Here is a 19,563-nt window from a genome sequence, read left to right as displayed (position 1 = left end):
TAATACTTCCTTTTGAGACAGGGAATGAGACAAGAAAGCTTCTCATCACTTCTATTTTACATAGTACAGGGGGTGTTAACCAACACAATAAAGCAAGAAAAAAATAAAAGCTCTAGAATAGGAAAGAAAGAACCAAAACACTCATCATTTGTGGACAATGTGATTGTGTACATAGGAAGTCTAAAATGATCAATGTATAAACCAAATAAACTACTAGAAATAGTAAGACAATTTTAAAAATATCACAGGGACATAAGGTCCACACAGAAAGATGAACTGTATTTCTATATTCCAGAAAAGAGGGTGGTGGTGAAATAAAATTTTAAATACCATATAAAACAGCATCAAAAACATCAAATGCATAAAAATATATCTTTCTCAAAATGCAAAAAACTATAAAATACTACTGAGACCATTCTAAAAGGGCTAAATAAAAGGATATTTAGCATCCATCTGTATTTCATTCTAAAAATTTCTAAGGTTTTCTTAAATCTTAATCTATGTAGAATCAAGGAAAGCTTGTGTGGATCACAATCAACTGTGGAAAATTCTTCAAGAGATGGGAATACCAGACCACCTGACCTGCCTCTTGAGAAATCTGTATGCAGGTCAGGAAGCAACAGTTAGAACTGGACATGGAACAACAGACTGGTTCCAAATAGGAAAAGGAGTACGTCAAGCCTGTATGTTGTCACCCTGCTTATTTAACTTCTATGCAGAGTACATCATGAAAAACGCTGGGCTGGAGGAAGCACAAGCTGGAATCAAGACTGTCGAGAGAAATATCAATAACCTCAGATATGCAGATGACACCACCCTTATGGCAGAAAGTGAAGAAGAACTAAAGAGCCTCTTGATGAAAGTTGAAGAGGAGAGTGAAAAAGTTGGCTTAAAGCTCAACATTCAGAAAACGAAGATCATGGCCTCTGGTCCCATTACTTCATGGCAAATAGATGGGGAAACAGTGGAAACAGTGGCTGACTTTATTTTTGGGGGCTCCGAAATCACTGCAGATGGTGACTGCAGCCATGAAATTAAGAGACGCTTACTCCATGGAAGGAAAGTTATGACCAACCTAGACAGCATATTCAAATGCAGAGACATTACTTTGCCAACAAAAGTCCGTCTAGTCAAGGCTATGGTTTTTCCAGTAGTCATGTATGGATGTGAGAGCTGGACTATAATGGAAGCTGAGCACTGAAGAAGTGATGCTTTTGAACTGTGGTGTTGGAGAAGACTCTTGAGAGTCCCTTGGACTGCAAGGAGATCCTACTAGTCCATCCTAAAGGAAATCAGTCCTGGGTGTTCATTGGAAGGACTGATGTTGAAGCTGAAACTCCAATACTTTGTCCAACTGATATGAAGAGCTGACTCATTTGAAAAGACTCTGATGCTGGGAAAGACTGAGGGCAGGTGGAGAAGGGGACGACAGAGGATGAGATGGTTGGATGGCATCACTGACTTGGTGGACATGGGTTTGGGCAGCCTGGTGTGCTGTGGTCCATGGGGTCGCAAAGAGTCAGACACGACTGAGCGACTGAACTGAACTGAAACAAACATTAGCTTTAATAATTAATGATAATTATGGTATGGTTTCTGAGATTAAAGTTTTAAAAAAGAAAAAATTGAAATAATGGACAATGATAGTATAAAATTCAAAATGGAGGCAGAGAAAACCTAAAGTGTTTCATAGCCCTGTTATTACCTCAAGAAGATAACATTTTTCCTCATTTACTGTATTTAAATCAATATTATTTGTTTATCAAAGACACCTTAGTGAAAAAATTAGTCACAAGAAAACTAACAAAGGATTACTAGCAAGAATGTAAGAGAATTCCTCCAAATCTGTGGTGGAAGCAAAGGAATAGGATTTGCACGAGGCACACAAGAAGATGATAGTTGCCATCAATATTATAGTCTTTTGGCTGTGGGATGATTTTGTTTGTGTTCATTATAATACTCAATAAGACAAAAATAAATTGGAAGGCAGTTCATGGACAAGTGAAGATAATGCATCATGAAACAAGGATTTCTATTAATCTAATTCTAGATACCTGAGGCTGGACAACAAATACATGCACATGTAATTGTTGATAGATAGACAGGTAGAGGAAAGTGATGCTGCTTTTTGTTTTATTTTGTTTTTTTAATTAGGAAAGCTGTAGACCACCAGGAATAAGTATAAGTCCTAAATACAAATTCAGTTCAGTTTAGTCGTTTAGTCGTGTCCAACTCTTTGCAACGCCATGGACTGCAGAAAACATGTACACAGCCACTGAGTTGGAGGTGTTAAATTCAAAATGCCTAATAACAACCTAGGTAGAAATGCTGACTGAGCATGTGGATGTGAGCTGGAGTTGAAGAGAATGACCAGGCTGGAGATATAGATTGGAGTCATCTGCATATAAATGGTAGTCAAAACTACAGATTGAATAAAATTACCAAGAGAATGATTATAGCTGAGAAAAAATTCCAAACGTGATCTCCTGGCCTAGGAACATTTTATCTAGGGAATTGTAGCTAAGAATGACTACTCTGTTAAGCACTAGGATGTATGTTATACATTTTACAAGCATTATCTAAAAAATTCTAGGTAGGTATTATTATTATTCCCCATTTAAACAATGAAGAAACTGAATCACAGAATGATTAACTTCGATGAGGTTTTCCAGCTAGAAACTGGGAGAGCCAGAATTCTAACCTCATTAGAGTAACTGCAGTAACTCCAATGCCTTCACTCTTAATCACTGTGCTATACGGCTTTAAAGGGCAAGACTTCAGGTGGTACAAGGTACATACATTTATATATACATATATATATAAATAATACTACTATTATGTATTCTACATTTTATAAGTCAAATGGATTGAAATCATGACTTTGCCTTAATTCCTATATTCTAATTTCCTTTCCTTTTTCTTTTAAGAATAATTTTTCATCCTAAAAAAAATTAACTGGGCAATTTTAAGAGCCCAGTAAATTACCATACACCCCAGAGAAACCACAAGTTCTACATTATTTCACAATTTAAGCAACATTCTGTTATTAAAACAGATCTCAGTGGCTGTTTTCAGACATTCAATGAAGCTGTAACTTACGAGAGTTATATGTGGAGAAAAAGCTTTGTTGTGCAAATGTTTAGACTATAGCCTCAAAATGAACTAAAAAATTGACAAGCATAAAAATATATTCATTATTTTTCCATCCAAGACACAAAGCCAGGACCATACCTTAGTTATGGTAAAAACTCATGGTAAAAATCAACATTTTCCACATTTTGCTAATAGCTTACATAAAATAAATTTATGACCAGAGAGCTTCAGATATTTCTGCCCTTATTTTTTTTAATGTTGCAATTATAAAAGAGCGGTTTAGCTTAAAACAAAACAAAGACTTCACATACAACAAAACAGGGATGAAATTTCCATTCTTATTGGATTAAAAATACATTTCAATTTAAGGGAAAAAAAGAGCTACTCTGCAGCATTTGGAAATAATGATTTTTATTGCAATTTTTACACTTTTAGCCAGTTCAACCTTTAGATTTCCCATGATGTTTATGGGTATTGAGAGACTCAGATCATGAAACTAATAATCTATCCAACAATTTGCTTTTAAAACATATGAAAAACACTGTATAACATTCTACTTATTTTTATGGTATCTGTGCAGTCTCCATGTAATTCTGATTAAACCAGAACTGTAAAAGTACTGGGTCCAGTGCTATCCTTTTGCATGTTTATATTCACTGCTGTTATTATTATATTTTCCCAAGTTCTTTTTTCTTTTATCAGTTATCAAGTTTTAGCCTACTGTGTAGAAACAGACACAAAGAAGTATATAGACGGATATTCCATTCGAGTAGCTTCTCCTTTTATCTTCACTTATTTATTCATTTAACAAATGTTTGTTAAGGCCCAATATACGCCAGTCACTGTGATAAGCATAGGAATTCTTTAGCTTCCAAGAAGTTATAGTTCTATTAGTACTGATAAATATTTTAGATATTTCAGAACACTTTTGCACAGATAGAATCTTTAGCAAATCTCAAATCCCGTCATGTAGGGATCTGCCCATTCTGCAAACCCTCTAGTCACAATTTCACAATAATCTATAGCTAGTAACTGGGATTCTCTCAACAAATGTTTTAGAAGAAAGGTCTTCTATCTTTTCCTTAGCACTAAACAAACAGTGGTTGAGCCCCTGTATAGTAAGCTCCACAGGTACAGAGAAAGAAGACTCACATTTCTAATTTCAGATTAGAGCCATGAGAATCACTGAACCCTTCAATGGACTGATACACCCCCTACAAAATGGAAAGAGACATGTGATTTACCTGAGGTGGATCGTATTTGAAAACAGAGGCTTTCATCAACATTTAGGATGATCCTGCTGTTGCTGCTGCTGCTGCTGCTGCTAAGTCACTTCAGTCGTTTCCAACTCTGTGCAACCCCAGAGACGGCAGCCCACCAGGCTCCCCCGTCCCTGGGATTCTCCAGGCAAGAACACTGGAGTGGGTTGCCATTTCCTTCTCCAGTGCATGAAAGTGAAAAGTGAAAGTGAAGTCTCTCAGTCGTGTCTGACTCCTAGCGACCCCAAGGACTGCAGCCCACCAGGCCCCTCTGTCCATGGGATTTCCCAGGCAAGAGTACTGGAGTGGGTTGCCATTGCCTTCTCCGAGGATGATCCTGAATAAACACTAAAGTAAAGTGAAAGTCTCTCAGTTGTGTCCGACTCTTCACAACCCCATGGACTATACAGTCCACGGGATTATCCAGGCCAGAATACTGGAGTGGGTAATGGTTCCCTTCTACAGGAGATCTTCCCAACCCAAGGATTGAATCCAGGTATCCCTCACTGCAAGCAACTTCTTACCAGCTAAGCCACCAGGAAAACCCAAGAATACTGGAGTGGGTAGCCTATCCCTTCTCCAGCTGATCTTCCCAACCCAGGAATCAAAGCCAGGTCTCCAGCATTGTAGGCGGATTTTTTACCACCTGAGCTACCAGGGAAGCCCTGAATAAACCCTAAATGTCACACAATTCGTAGAACTTCCACTGTGTAGAAGCTTTCAAGGGTTATCAAATTTCAAGATCGCTATCTATTAAAACTATTTCACCCACTGGATCCTATACCATAAGAGGAATTTTTGACAGAATTTATCTCTTCACATACATACTCAATTCTAGACTCAACTGAGACCTACACATTATTCTACTACTCTGAGGCTTCAAATTATCTAATCAAGCCTTAAAAGAATTTAAGCTATGGACAAATACAACCAAAAATTTTAAACAGGCCTATTATGTGTTCAAGATTCTGATATTATATTCACAAATACTAATAGTTTGGTTAAACACTACCGTTGGATTAACAAAAATGCATTTGATGAACCTCCAGTTGATGCTTAAATTCTTTCTAAAGTAATTCAAACAAATAAAGGCTAGTAAAATTATTGCTGGATAAAGCCAATTTTAAACAGCGCCTTGAGAACCCAAGAAAGAGTTTATTCTGCAAATTTCAAAAAATGTATTCCAACATCAATGCCCCACTCTACAAGAAAAGTTTTCTCTTAATGACAGCCTGAAGCTCAAGACATGAGTAACACATTAAAAAAGAGGGAAAACTACAAAATAGCTGTCTTTGAATCAATAGCCCCCAAGTCATCACATAGCTGACCACGTTCCAAACAGATTTTCAGTCACATTTAAGGGACTTTTAGAGGTTCATCTATATTTTCTTTTGAAGAAATCTTAATACATATTTTGGTAAACAACAATAACTCAACTATAGAGAAACATTTAAAATTCTAAGAATATATCCTTATAATTTTCTAAAACCTTCAATATTTACACACATTTAAAAAACCCAATCTCTAAAGTTCAAATAAAGGAGCTGAACATTAGTTAGTACTAGTTGTTTCTGAAATCTCTATCTTGTGATACATTATTTGAAATGAAACATAAAGGAAATGACTGTTCGATACTAGCTGTGTGCGTCTGCTTTTTAAATGAATACTAAACACTGAAGAATCACCATGTTGCTACTGCACTTAGGCAGCGAGACTCACCTTGCTCTTTCAGCAGCCCCATGGAAGAGGAGGTCGTGGGTCGTAAATGCAGGCCAAGGTTGAAGACCGGGAAGGCAGAAAAGGAGTCCAGCTTTCTGTTTCCAAAACATGAAGTGAGAGCTTTGAGTGACTGACTAGCCCTTATTTTGTAACACAAACTCCAGAATAATGTTGCAAGATTAGATACTAATCGAGAGAAAAGGACTTCTCTCCTATCAACAGAGACTCTGACTATGCTATCCTTGGTGCCCTCACTGCAGAGTAAGGAGCACACAGCTGGCCCCCTATAAACAATCACTACTGAATAAAAGACAAAGTAATACCAAATTTTGCTGCCCCTGAGCAAAGATAGTATGTAACGTTTGCTTTCTAAAAGAAAAACTCTAACAAAAATTAGAAAATAACACACATCACATCTATTTCTTCCATTTTGCAAAGATTTTAAGTAACATGTTTTCCTATTATGACTTGGAGAGCTTCAACCAAGTCAGCTGAATCAAAAAATGAGTACCATGCAGAAACTTTGGAAAATGGAAATAAACAAAAGTAAGAAAACAAAAATTCCCCTAATTCACTACCCTAGTAGTGTGAGTAATAATTGCAAAGCTTTAAATTCTTCCTATGAGTTGAGCACTATTCTAACGTTTTATTTGTCTTATATTTAATACTCAAAACAAGCCTCTGGGTATTTACTATTATTATACCCATTTTATAAAGGAAGAAACTAAAAGATTAGGGGTTAGATAGGCTATAGTACAGATTACTCCAGTTAGATATGGGTGGAGTCAAGATTTGAATCAAGGCAGTGGGATTTAGAGAACTAAGTAAACACCTTATTACTATCTATCACCAACTCCATTTGTCAAGATTAACATGTGTAATATACTCCATACTTATGTTTAGGTGTACCTAAATGTACATGACCTTTTTAGCTTATTTCTTATATTTGACAAAATACAATTAATGTATTTCCTTGTAAATGTACAAAGATGCACACCATTATTTTGGCCTAGAAATTCTAGACCAATCTGAATCCAATTTGAACAACTGGATTGTTCAAAATCCAATTTAACTGAACTGGATTGAATTCAATTTGAACTGGAATTGCTAGTTCAAAAATTTTAGAAATGTTAAACACGAATTTTTAGGATTTTAAAACATTCTGCCCATCAAAAAAGTATGGTGTAAAAGGAAAGTCTGTGACTGTCCTATTTTGAGTTTTATAGTTGGCATAGAGTAGATGCTCAATAAATTAGTAAATCAATGAGTGATTTACAGGAGCCATTAGTCTAGCTGTCACTCATGTGGTTCAGTTGGCCAAAGAACTGAGATATCCCTTATATGACAAAATCATATCGTCCATGGAAAATATGAGAGGTTTGAGTATGCAGGCAGCTTTGCCAAACTCCATTTGAAATTCTAGAATTTTATTTATATGCTACCAAGAATGGGGCCAAGGTACATAGTTGTAGTTTGATTTGCTTCCTTAAAACCGATGCTGCTGCTGCTGCTGCTGCTAAGTCGCTTCAGTCGTGTCCGACTCTGTGCGACCCCAGAGATGGCAGCCCATCAGGCTCCCCGTCCCTGGGATTCTCCAGGCAAGAACACTGGAGTGGATTGCCATTTCCTTCTCCAATGCATGAAAGTGAAAAGTGAAAGTGAAGCCGCTCAGTCGTGTCCGACTCCTAGTGACCTCATGGACTGCAGCCTACCAGGCTCCTCCGTCCATGGGATTTTCCAGGCAAGAGTGCTGGAGTGGGGTGCCATTGCCTTCTCCTTAAAACTAGACCCTGGCTAAATATTTTTACATAAATCTCCAAATTAGAACTATTAATTGCATTTTTCAATGATTCTCTATTAATGAAAGATTCTGATAGAAGCAGACAAAAATTCATCCACTAAGCAAAATATTTTATAAACATTAAGATGAAATGCCAGAGTTGTTTAACACAAATGTGAAATGACATGAGGGAGTCTATCATTATTTTATAATATCCACATTCTGTTATTAATTAGAATGACCTAAATACAAACACTCATGTAACACATAAGAAACTCCCACTGATCACAAAACTAGGGGAAGAAGTTGAGGCTCATTTGCCTAAAATCATAGAACACATTTACAGAAATGCAGTTGTCATACCTTCAAATATATCAAATATTATCAAGTAAAAAAATTAGCTCTAATAGATAAATGCATAATAAATTTCCTTGATGGAAAATTAATATTTAAAATGCACTCACATTTATCCTTGTTGTTGTAAGAGTATTTAATGTATAATTTATCTTTGAAATTAGGCAAAGGTACATTGAAGAACTTCATTTCCTTCAACCTAAATTTGAATATGCAGAAGTATTCAATTTTGTTTTCCTTTGCAAGTTAAACATAGAGAAATTTGGGGGGGGGAAATAGACATTTATAAGATTCTATCATATTTCTTCATGTATTTTATAAGGAATTTCTTTTGCTGGGCCAATATTTTTATGGTCCACCTAAAAATATTATGGTTCATCCTTAAAAGTTAGTGTTTTCTAAGGCATCTTCTGGGGAATTAGAAGTAATTCACATACAACTCCTGTCACAGGACTCTGTGTGGAGCAGAAACTTTTCCAGAGTATTACAAAGGGTTATACAATTCAGCGACTTCTCTGCATTGTTAACAATCTCCTACCTGATTTCCTGACTGATTCTGTTTTCCTTTCTGTCTTTTATAGCCTCATGGCTCAGTTACTTCTAACCTTTGTGAATGAAGCTAGCTTCAGCGGGTAGGAAACACATTATCCCCACTAGTCAGCTATAAATAAAGACAAGGTAGCCTCCGGTGGATTGATGATATTCAGGGTCTGTGTGTCCCAAGCTGTCACTGAAGTACTTTTAATTTCAAAAGGTGTTGACCTTCCTCATTAAGCAAGACATGTTTTCATTAAACATGGAATGTTAGAATGTCAAGAGACCTTTATCTTTACCAATTTCAGAAGAAACAATTCTTAAGGAAATACTCAACTCTCTTGAGAAAGACATGCTGAAAGATATTAAATGATCAGATTTATTGTTAATGAGTGCTCCAAGTATCCCTAAATTCTTCTTCTTCTTCCTTGGATCACAGCTCCATCTAATATACTAAAAAAGGTAGCTTTTCAAATTAGTTCCATTTAGCTTTTCTAGTTTTAAAGTTTACCTGAAATTCTCAACTCTGGTTAAATTGCCATATTAACTACTCTTTTATCAGGCAACACTGTGCTAGTCTAACCCAGGTCTTGGGTTAACTCAAGTAAAGGCAAAAGTTTTTAGACTGGTAAATTTCCTATATAAATCATTTACTTTCTTTTGTAATTCATATCTTCTCTTACCATGGGTAAAACCAAATCCTCATTATTAAAGCTATGCATATATTTCACTCTTCCAAATTCCCATAGTATTACCTTTTACTTCTGAGTAAGAAACTGGTAGTGCTAAGCACATCTTGCAGGTAAGTTTTAGAAGAGCCAAGACATTCCTTACAGCCATAGCAACATTTTCTTAAACTTCTATTACCTAATACCCCACATTTCTGATCATGTTATATAACGAATTATCTTAACAGAACAGCATTTACATTCTACAAGTATAAATGTTCTTACAAAATGTGCTGAAGAGCCTTTAAAGTTTCTATCTGTAGCTCCAGGGCCAAAACTTATGTACACAATTGTAACATTATCCCAAAGGTGATGCTGCTATTTAGTGGAATAATTCAGAAAAGTAACTGACCCATCTCCAGACACCTTTGGACAGCAGAAGCAATGCTCAAAATTCCTGCCTTCAAAGTATGCTCTGTAGGATCAGCCTCATCTTCTGTTAGAACACACACTAATTTTAAATTATTATATTAAAAAGGAAAAATTATCTTAACTCTGCTTCATAATTGCTGCAGATTAATTATTAAAATTCCAAACTTATGTAATATTACCATAAAATATGGCATTTTTCTCAAGAAAGCCACAAACTGGATTTGAGCTTCTGCACTGTAAAACCCAGATGGTTTGCTTAACTATTCAGACATCCTCCAGTTCAGTTCAAAAGTTAATTGAACTGAAAACTAAAATTTTGATAATTGATGTTCTTCAAGGTACTGAAGCAGAAGGATAAATTAGCCTTATGTACGGGGTGTTAAAAGACTTGAGAAACCATGACAATTGGTCAAGAAGTACTAGCAAAGAAGAAAAGTGCATGTTGTCTATAGGTTAGCCAACTACACCTTCCTTACCTGGTCTTTCCATGGTGCAACTGCTTTTCTTTCTCCATTTTTTTACTCACTGACTCAATATTAGTCACTATTTTATCCAGTTTAACTTGTTCTTGAATTTGAAAGAAAAAAAAAAACATTTTAATTGTATACTATTAGTTTTCAAGGTCTAAGTGCATGTTTTGAATTAAATTGCAAATCACAGATTTTTTAATAACAGGTACAGTATTTTTCAAAAAAATTACTAATAAAAAGATAGCCTAAAAACACATTTGAGTGTCTTTTTTCACCCCATGCTCCTCAGATGTTTTGCAATTACTAAAATTTAGGACTGCAAGTATAGAGTAAATGAACTGCATATATCAGAAAGGAGATCGCTCCCTTTGTAGAGAAATGTCTGCAAGAATACAGCACAAACCGAGAATACAGTCTCCTTTATACATATCAGTATTATTGTCATCCTTATCTTCATAAGGCTTAGCTTTTATAGGACAGCCTGCTATTTCAAAATAATTTAGCAATCATTAGTTAATGTAATAGGAACACTGAGAGCTCCAGAAATCTCCATTTGCTATAAAGACTTAAATCCACAAAAGCAAAGGTTCTGCATTAAAAAAAAAAAAAAATCAAGTTCTTAGAGTCTAAAAAGAAACTTAAGATAAATATTTTTAAATACTTATTACTTTATATTTTATTCAGATAATGGGACTAACATAGTCCTAACATATGGGGCTAACAGTTTGAAACTGTGCAACAAAATATTGTCATATCTATTAAGGACCTTCTAGTTAACTAGTTCAGGTATATTAAAAAGATATTAAAGATACAGAGAACATATGAGATTAAACCCTGTTTCAGAAATATTTACAAATTAGTTGGTACATCAATGCTAATGAATAAAAGAGCACACTAGATAGCATTATATAATTTAGATTTAAAATGTATAACAAAGACCATACAAAATTTGGAGAAATGGAAAACAGAATGCTAATATTTACTATTCATAATATATTAGGGGTGTTGGTTAGCACTTCTGTGGATTATCTCACACTTAAACCTGAAAATTGGATTTTTGGTGAATTTCTGTGATTATTCTCTTTTATACATCAGGAAAGCAGTTTACCCAAGATCTAAGTTTTAAAAGCGCTAAACCAGGGATCAAACCCATTATCCTTGACTGTAAGTTCACCCTTCTTCACTCTGCCCTACCACGTCAGCAGGTTTCATGAGGGTGCTTAATTATTGATTATTAACAGCAATTATTATCCTAATTACTAGTAATTATTTGTGTTATAACAATTATTAGGTGCCTAGTAATGGGAAAAGGATAATCTCTGCCATGCTTACATTGGAGGGTGATATAGAGCTCAAAAGATACTCTTCATATAAAGATAAATGGCAAGTTGAGAAATACATTAAGGTGAAAAAGAAAAAATTAAAAGTTTGAGTCTTAAAAACATAACATTTAAAAATATTTGCCACACATCAAGTGTGCTAATTGCTGTATATGGATTATCATTTTTCATTCTCACAACCACCCCAGAAGTTAGTTATATTATTGTCTCCATGTTTACAGATGAGGAAACTGAAGCAGAGAAATAGAGATTAACTTTTCTAAGGTTATACAGCTAGCAGTAGGCAGAGACAATATTCAAACCCAAGCAGGCAATTCCTAGAACCTGCATTCTATCCATGGTATCCAATGGGTATGTTTTTATTGTACTTATTTAAGGAATACCTACGGAGTGTAAATTGCCATACTAACACATAGAGAGGCGAGATGTAGGATATAGTGTTAATAAAACACTGCCATTCTCAGTGGACAACATGACTAACATGAAAATCACTGCAGAAAAGTGAAAGAAAAGAAAGGTCATGAGATGTGCAACCCATAGATCTAAAGGGTGAATTGTACAATGACGCTACGGGAACTAAGCCTGTGCTACTACAATAATGAATAAAGCAAAAGATACGCCTATTTTGTGAAAAAAAATATTAAAAACTTTGGGAATTATCCATTCAATCACTAAAATGAAAGCCTCTATAATACCATTAAACTAAGTCATGTTAGTTCTGCATCCCAAATAGAAAATAAGTACAATTATACTGCCTAAAAAAAGTATAGAGTTGTCTCGCTGTTCACACTGTCAGCTACGCCAATAATCTCACTGTATCTCACCATTCATTTCACCCAGGGTAGGCAAGATGAGAAGGGGGACGCTGGAAGAAAATTCAAGGCGCCTTAGAAACTGCAGACATGTTTACTCTCTCCTCACTGGGGTGGTAGCTGTAGGAGCTGCTTCTGCTGCTAAGTCGCTTCAGTCGTGTCCAACTCTGTGCGATCCCAAAGACGGCAGCCCACCCGGCTCCCCCGTCCCTGGGATTCTCCAGGCAAGAACACGGGAGTGGGTTGCCATTTCCTTCTCCAGTGCATGAAAGTGAAGAGTGAAAGTGAAGTCGCTCAGTCGTGTCCGACTCTTCGCGACCCCAAGGACTGCAGCCCACCAGGCTCCTCTGTCCATGGGATTTTCCAGCAAGAGTACTGGAGTGGGGTGCCATTGCCTTCTCGGAGCTGTAGCAGCAGACATGCTGTATTCTCTCACAGCCGACCCAGAGAACACAGCCATAACGCAGCCTCAAGGGCTTTTTAGGTGAAGCTTATATATGTTTACAGAACAAACGAGGCCTGTGCCAAAGCGGGTACACCATGATGCACATGCGCAGTGCTGTAAGTGATCTCAGCCGTTACATAACCATGAATTTACAACACATGGGGTGAGAGTGCAAGATCATGGGGCAAGAGAGCCTTACCACCGCCATCTTGAATAATTTGCTCTTGCAAGACAAGAGCTAAAGATTTCTAAAAAGACAACTAAAGCATATGAAAATCCTACAGTAGGTAAATCTTTAGATGAGGAACAAGACTTACTGTATGACTTGGGGCAAATTATAACATCTCTGCTGTGCAGAATTGCTTCAGTAGTGTCCAGCTTTATGTAGCCCTATGGACTGTAGCCTGCCAGGCTCCTTTGTCCATGGAATTCTCCAGGCAAGAATACTGGAGTGGGTTGCCATGCCCTGTTCCAGGGTATCTTTCCAACCCAGGGATCAAACCCACCTCTTCTGCGGCTCCTGCTTTGCAGGCAGATTCTTCACTGCTGAGCCACTGGCGAAGACCATAACTTCTTTCAGTTCATAACTATTACCTCTATGTAAAATCTAGTCTCTCAACTCTAGAATTTTACTTCTGAAACATAAATTTTAAATCACTTCTGTAAAACAATTAGCAAGAGACAGGGAGACTAGGAAAAGAAAATGCTTGTAAAGTGGTGAATATTTGGGGTTTCTGTAATGAAAGCAAACAAATGAAATATAAAGCATTAGCACTTAACAACCAAAGGCCTCCAGTCCTCAACACTATTTTCCTTGCTCTCCTCAGAGTTCACCTGAAATCAATCATCCATTCAATTCACTTGTGACTACTTCACTCGCCTCCTTCACAGGCTCATTCTTCTTTGACCACATCCAGCTGTTGTGTATGCCCTACAGCTCTTTCTTCAGCTGCCTTCTAAGCCTTACATGAAGGGTGTGGTCACTCCCAAGCTCTATTTATCATGGAAACGTGGATGCCTCACAAAATCTCAGTATCCTGCTCAGACGACCCTCAAGTGCCAAATTTCAATAACTTACCATGTCTATATGCATGTCCCAAAGACATTCCAATTGACATGTTCCTCTCACGATTGATGACACCACCATCCATCCAAAAACCCAGAAGTCACCTCTACTGTCTACTCTCCCTCAGCTTCCTAGGACAATCAATCATCAAACCCCTCCTACTGTTTCCACTCACATTGCCTCAACATAGACTTTGACCATCTCTTCTCTGGGACACTAATAGCTTTCTCACTTGGATTCCTACTCCCAATCATAATACCCTCCAATTCAGCCTCCATACTTGCCATAAATAAGCTTTGATTTCCAAATAATTGGATTTTAAATTATGATAGTTATTATTTTAAAATTTAATTTCACTGTAGTCAGGGAACATAATTTACATAATTCTAAATTCTTTGAAATGTATTGACTCTTTGACCAATGTGTAGTCAGCGTCAATAATGTTCCATACTTGTCTGAAAATGAATATCCTCTCATTGTTGTTCTGTACTCATCTGATAAATAAAGATTCTTAACTTAGTTGTTTAAATCAAATACTTTGTAGCCTCAATAATATATGTGTATGCACACAGTCATGTAAATATGTGTGTATACATTATTTTTTGCTGGACAATTTGAAAGTAAGTTACAAACAGCATGACATTTCACCCCTAAACACATCATATAGCTCCTAAAAACAAGCACATAAACTCAAATACAATATGCTTCCCATATTGCATATGCCATAGTATTTTCTCTGCTTGCATGTGTGCTAAGTCATCTCAGTCATGTCCAACTCTGTGCAACCCTATGGACTGTAGCCCATCAGGCTTCTCTGTCCATGGGATTCTCCAGGCAAGAATACTGGAGTGGGTTATCATGCCCTCCCCCAGGGGATCTTCCCGACCCAGGGATCAAACCCACATCTCTTACATCTCCTGCATTGGCAGGTGGACTCTTTATCGCTAGTGCCATCTGGGAAGCCCTTAGTATTTTCTCTGAGCTTATTCATATAAAGTCCAACAAAAAATTTAAAAAATTAAAGCTCAAGGCCACTAAAGATATGCAGAAACTGCTGGGGTCTCCCCCAATTACCTCTTTATTCTTCTATTTGTGTGTTTTATTTTTCTACTCTTGATTCTCAGAGGCTTTATAGAAATGTAGTGAATAAGGAATACCATTTTGCTGTGTGTGTATGTGTGCTCAGATGCTCAGTCATGTCCGACTCTGTAATCTGCCCACAAGGCTCCTCTGTCCATGGGATTTTGCTAGTCATTCACATTTCAAGACTCAACTCAGGGGACACTATCTGGTCTATCTTAATGCTGAAACAATTTGCAATATTTCTTGTGTACTTGGCCTACCTCCCTCTTATTAGTTTGCAAAATCTGGGACCATGCCCCTAGCCAAAGTGAGATAAGTTATACAAATCAATAAATAAAATGTTCAACACCTTTTATTCAGTTACATAGAATTTTGAATACTACAAGTTTATATTTGCCAGGGACATTGATTAATTTATTTCCTTTTTGTTCAAATATGATACATACTATATACATTCCTCCTTTAACTGATTCCCATTTCTCCCCTGATAGTTATAAAGTTTCCCCCCTTCCACAAAACAAAAACCAAAAAATTAAACAAACAAAGTAGGCACTCTAATCCAGGTTGCTAAAAGCAGCCAATCTTAAATAGTTAAACTGGACCAATGTAAGTTACTAGGAACTATCTTTTCAGAATTTAGATTTTAATAATTCAGAAATTGGTTACCATAAAAGAGGTGTGTTCCCTACCACAGGCATCTCCTGTAGAGATTGGATAGGAACTTTCCATAGAACATTATATAGGGGATTTTATATCATGAAAATAGTTGGGCTGGAAGAGTGCTAAGTTCTCTTCTATATAGAGACTTAATGATACTATGAAAAAGCTTCACAAGGGTAAATCCAGATCCTTTTCATTCAAAAAATGAGATTTTAGACTTATATTGAATGATTATAAAATACTTTCTCATTTTTCAAGACCTACAATTTAAATTCTACTCAGTTTGATATGAAGTAATTATAATAAAATTTAAAACTTAGTTATAAATTTATAGACGGGCTCATTAGTCAAGAATGACAGATTGCAATTTTCTGACATTTCACATTCTAGTGTGTGGGCTGGGTGAATGTCATACGATTTTCTACTGTTAGAAATTCCAGCACATGTGTGTTATATAGAATGCCAATTCCTCACTAAATAGTGAACTCTTTCATGGTCTCTTGAGGACAGGGATTGTATTTTAATCCGTCATCCACTTATTCAGTCATTCAACAAATATTTACCAAATGCCTATAATGTGATAAGCAGTCTGCTTGGCATAAGGGATGCAAACCATAACCTGGTGATTATGAAGGTTATATTCTAGGAAATTAAATTGATCAAATGATAGTTACACGAATAACTGAGTAACCCCAAGTGCAATGCTATAAAAATTTATTTCCATTATCTCATAAATTTAAGACAAGGAATAAAATGCATCCTTTAGCTTTTGGAATTGGGAGGTTATGGATAGAAAACTGAATGAAAATATGGAAATAGAAGCAAGATTTCACTGCTTGAAGGAATAAAGTTATTGGAGGTAACAAAAGAAGATTCTCTTTTAATGATGTGTGGTTCAAAGAGAAGAAGAGAGGCAGAACGTTCACTATAAGGACATAAGTTTCAGAAAGAATGTTTGGGTGTCATTATATTTTAAGACACTTAATATACGAAAGGAGAAGGTGAAAATACAGAAGAAAGCAAATAATATGTGATAGATGAGGTAGATTTCTGGCAGAGAAGAGAAGTAATGGGATAGAATTCAGCCAAGATTTGGAGAAAATAGGCATTTTCTTCTCAAAGAAGGAGGTAGATAAGGTTTTGCTGATGCTGCTAAGTCGCTTCAGTCATGTCTGACTCTGTGTGACCCCATAGACGGCAGCCCACTAGGCTCCCCGTCCCTGGGATTTTCCAGGCAAGAACACTGGAGTGGGTTACCATTTCCTTCTCTGAAAAGTGAAAGTGAAGTTGCTCAGTCATGTCTGACTCTCAGCGACCCCATGGACTGCAGCCTTCCAGGCTCCTCCGTCCATGGGATTTTCCAGGCAAGAGTACTGGAGTGGGGTGCCATTGCCTTCTCCGAGATAAGGTTTTAGATGGCTATTAATACATTTCCAGTGAGTTCACCATTCAAAACCTTTATTTTCTCTACAAAGTAGGAACTGAGGTCTTTTACTGAGAGAAGGGGAGAGAAGTTTAAGCAGGGTCTCCAGGAGAGTGGCAGATATTTGAATAAATAGCAAGTAGGGCAGGTAAAAGAACGGACCAAAGTAACATAAAAGGTTGTACTATGATTACCACTGAATGCAGTCACCATGACAGCTAACACTGCAAAACAAAACTTCTCACTTCTGTTCAATTCCTCTCTGCTTTATAGAAAAATGTTTAAACTGATTGTCTATACATCTGATGTGTACTTCCTCATCCCATTTACTCTTCAGTCCACTGGCAATCCAGCTTGCACAGTCACCACCCTGATCAAGGATACAACTTCCACGCAAGCACACACACTGGACACATCAGCAGTACATGGTGACAATGGTGGCTTTTGTGAAGGGATTCTCTGACAACAGGTTTTCCTGGTCTTCATCCTATGAATACCTGGCTGCTGATTTTCAGCCTCCTTTGCTGACTCTCCTCCTATCAGACCTCTAAAAACTGCAGTGCCTCAGACCTCGATCGTAAGCCCTTTTGTATGGGTTAACTTTTTTTTTAATGTGGGCCATTTTAAAAGTCTTTATTGAATTTGTTGCAATATTTCTTCCATTTTATGTTTTTGGGGTTTTGTGCCATGAGGTATGTGTGATCTTAGCTCCCCAGCCGGGGATTGAACCCGCATCCTCCACATTGGAAGGTAAAGTCCTAACCACTGGACCGCCAGGGTAGTCCCTGGGTTAACTTCACTTGTTCGTTAGGAGATTTCACCCAGTTCCTCAAGTAAATACGTCCACTCACCAGTGACTCTAAATCTTTATCCTCCAGGCCATACCTGTCCTCAAAATTTCAGACTCATATACACCACTGTCTCACATATGAAGTTGCATGCTAATAAGCATTTCAAATATAATACATTTTATAGAGATCTTGATTTTCTCTTCCAAACACTGTTCTTTCTTGTCTTTCCTGTGTCAGTAAATGACATCATCACACAGCCACTCACTCAAACCAGAAATTCATTACCTATGACTAAAGTATACATCAAAGTTGCCAATTCCCCTCCAATTTCACTAACACCTCAACAATAATGCTACATACCAAACCAAACCCAAACTCAGTGGATTACAAGTTTGGAAGATTCTTGCTCATGCTTCTTTGACTTGGCCAGAGTATCTCTGCTTCTCCCCTCTCTACACAGGTCACTCTGGAGTCGGGGACAGCTACGTGGGGCATGGTCTTCTCATGGCAGACCAAGGAGTAAAACAGACAACTTAAGCCACAAAATATTTAAAACTATTGCCTGTGTTATATCTTCTTACCCTCTACTGGCCAAAGCAAACATATGGCCAGTCTCAAAGTCAGTTGTGCAGGGAAGACTATTCTAACCCAGGGTGGGCGACGAAGAGTGGATGTGTCTTGAACAATAACTCAATCTAAGCCAACATTGTCTTCTGCTTGAACTGAAAAAATAGCTTTCTAATCAGTCTCCTGTTTTAGCTCTAGCTTCTGTTTAGTCTACACACACGGTCAACGTATCTTTTTACAGTCTGATAATAACATCTGCCTTAAAAACATTCAGAGATTTTATACCACTCTTAAAAAAATCGGTTCCTTGACATTACCTATAAGGCTGAACATCATCTGATTCTTACACATCTCCTTCAGGTGGCTTCACAGCACTGCCTTACTTTTCTGCCACTACACTTCAGCCACACTGGTTTCCTTTTAGGACCTTGAATAAGTTGATTCCTGCCCCTTCTCAGGGCTTTCTCACTACCTGGATTTCCCTTCATCCAGCTCCCAGTGAGGTGCGGCAGCTGAGTTGGATCAGCTTTCAAAAGTCAATTCTTAAATTTCTTAAAGTTTTGCAATCTAGATTTCAAACCCTTGGTAGGCTGAAAACACCCACAGTGGAAATATTTACACCATGAAAGTTAGGATGTGTTATGGCAGGCTTTTTTCCCAGAGAACCAGTGTAATAGTACACCACTTTCCTTCAGATCTCAGACCAAATATAAGCTCCTCAGAGAACTCTGTAGATGACAGCTACATCTCAAGTATGGTTGTTTTTGCTTTCAGTCGCTAAGTCATGTCCAGCCCTTTGTAACTCCATGGACTCTAGCTCGCCAGTCTCCATGATGTCCTCCATTATCTCCTGAAGTTTGCTCATATTCATGTCCACTGAGTCAGCAATGCTATCTAACCATCTCATCCACTGCTATCCCCTTCTCCTTTTGCCTTCAATTTTTCCCAGCATCAAGGTCTTTTCCAATGAGTTGGATCTCCCCATCAGGTGAAGTCCAAAGTATTGGACTTCAGCTTCAGCATCATTACACCCAGTGAATATTCAGGGTTGGTTTCCTTTAGGAAAT

The 19,563-nt window shown here is 37.2% G+C and overlaps 1 protein-coding gene across 3 annotated transcripts in view; it reads right to left on the bottom strand.

The window, feature by feature from the left end:
* Nucleotides 1-19,563, bottom strand: part of IQCM (IQ motif containing M) — a 486,441-nt gene that overhangs the window by 320,850 nt on the left and 146,028 nt on the right. For all 3 annotated transcript variants that reach the window (XM_061384028.1, XM_061384030.1, XM_061384029.1), the window contains 2 exons: nt 10,316-10,406; nt 6,072-6,166 (listed from right to left, as the gene is read on the bottom strand). In XM_061384028.1, coding sequence (XP_061240012.1) covers nt 6,072-6,166; nt 10,316-10,406 — 186 coding nt within the window. The remainder of the gene's footprint in view (nt 1-6,071; nt 6,167-10,315; nt 10,407-19,563) is intronic.

Source organism: Bos javanicus, chromosome 17 (assembly GCF_032452875.1).
Source record: "Bos javanicus breed banteng chromosome 17, ARS-OSU_banteng_1.0, whole genome shotgun sequence".
Taxonomy (NCBI): domain Eukaryota; kingdom Metazoa; phylum Chordata; class Mammalia; order Artiodactyla; family Bovidae; genus Bos; species Bos javanicus.
The sequence above is the reverse complement of the archived record's forward strand: the minus strand, read 5'-3'. Positions and strand labels throughout refer to the sequence as shown.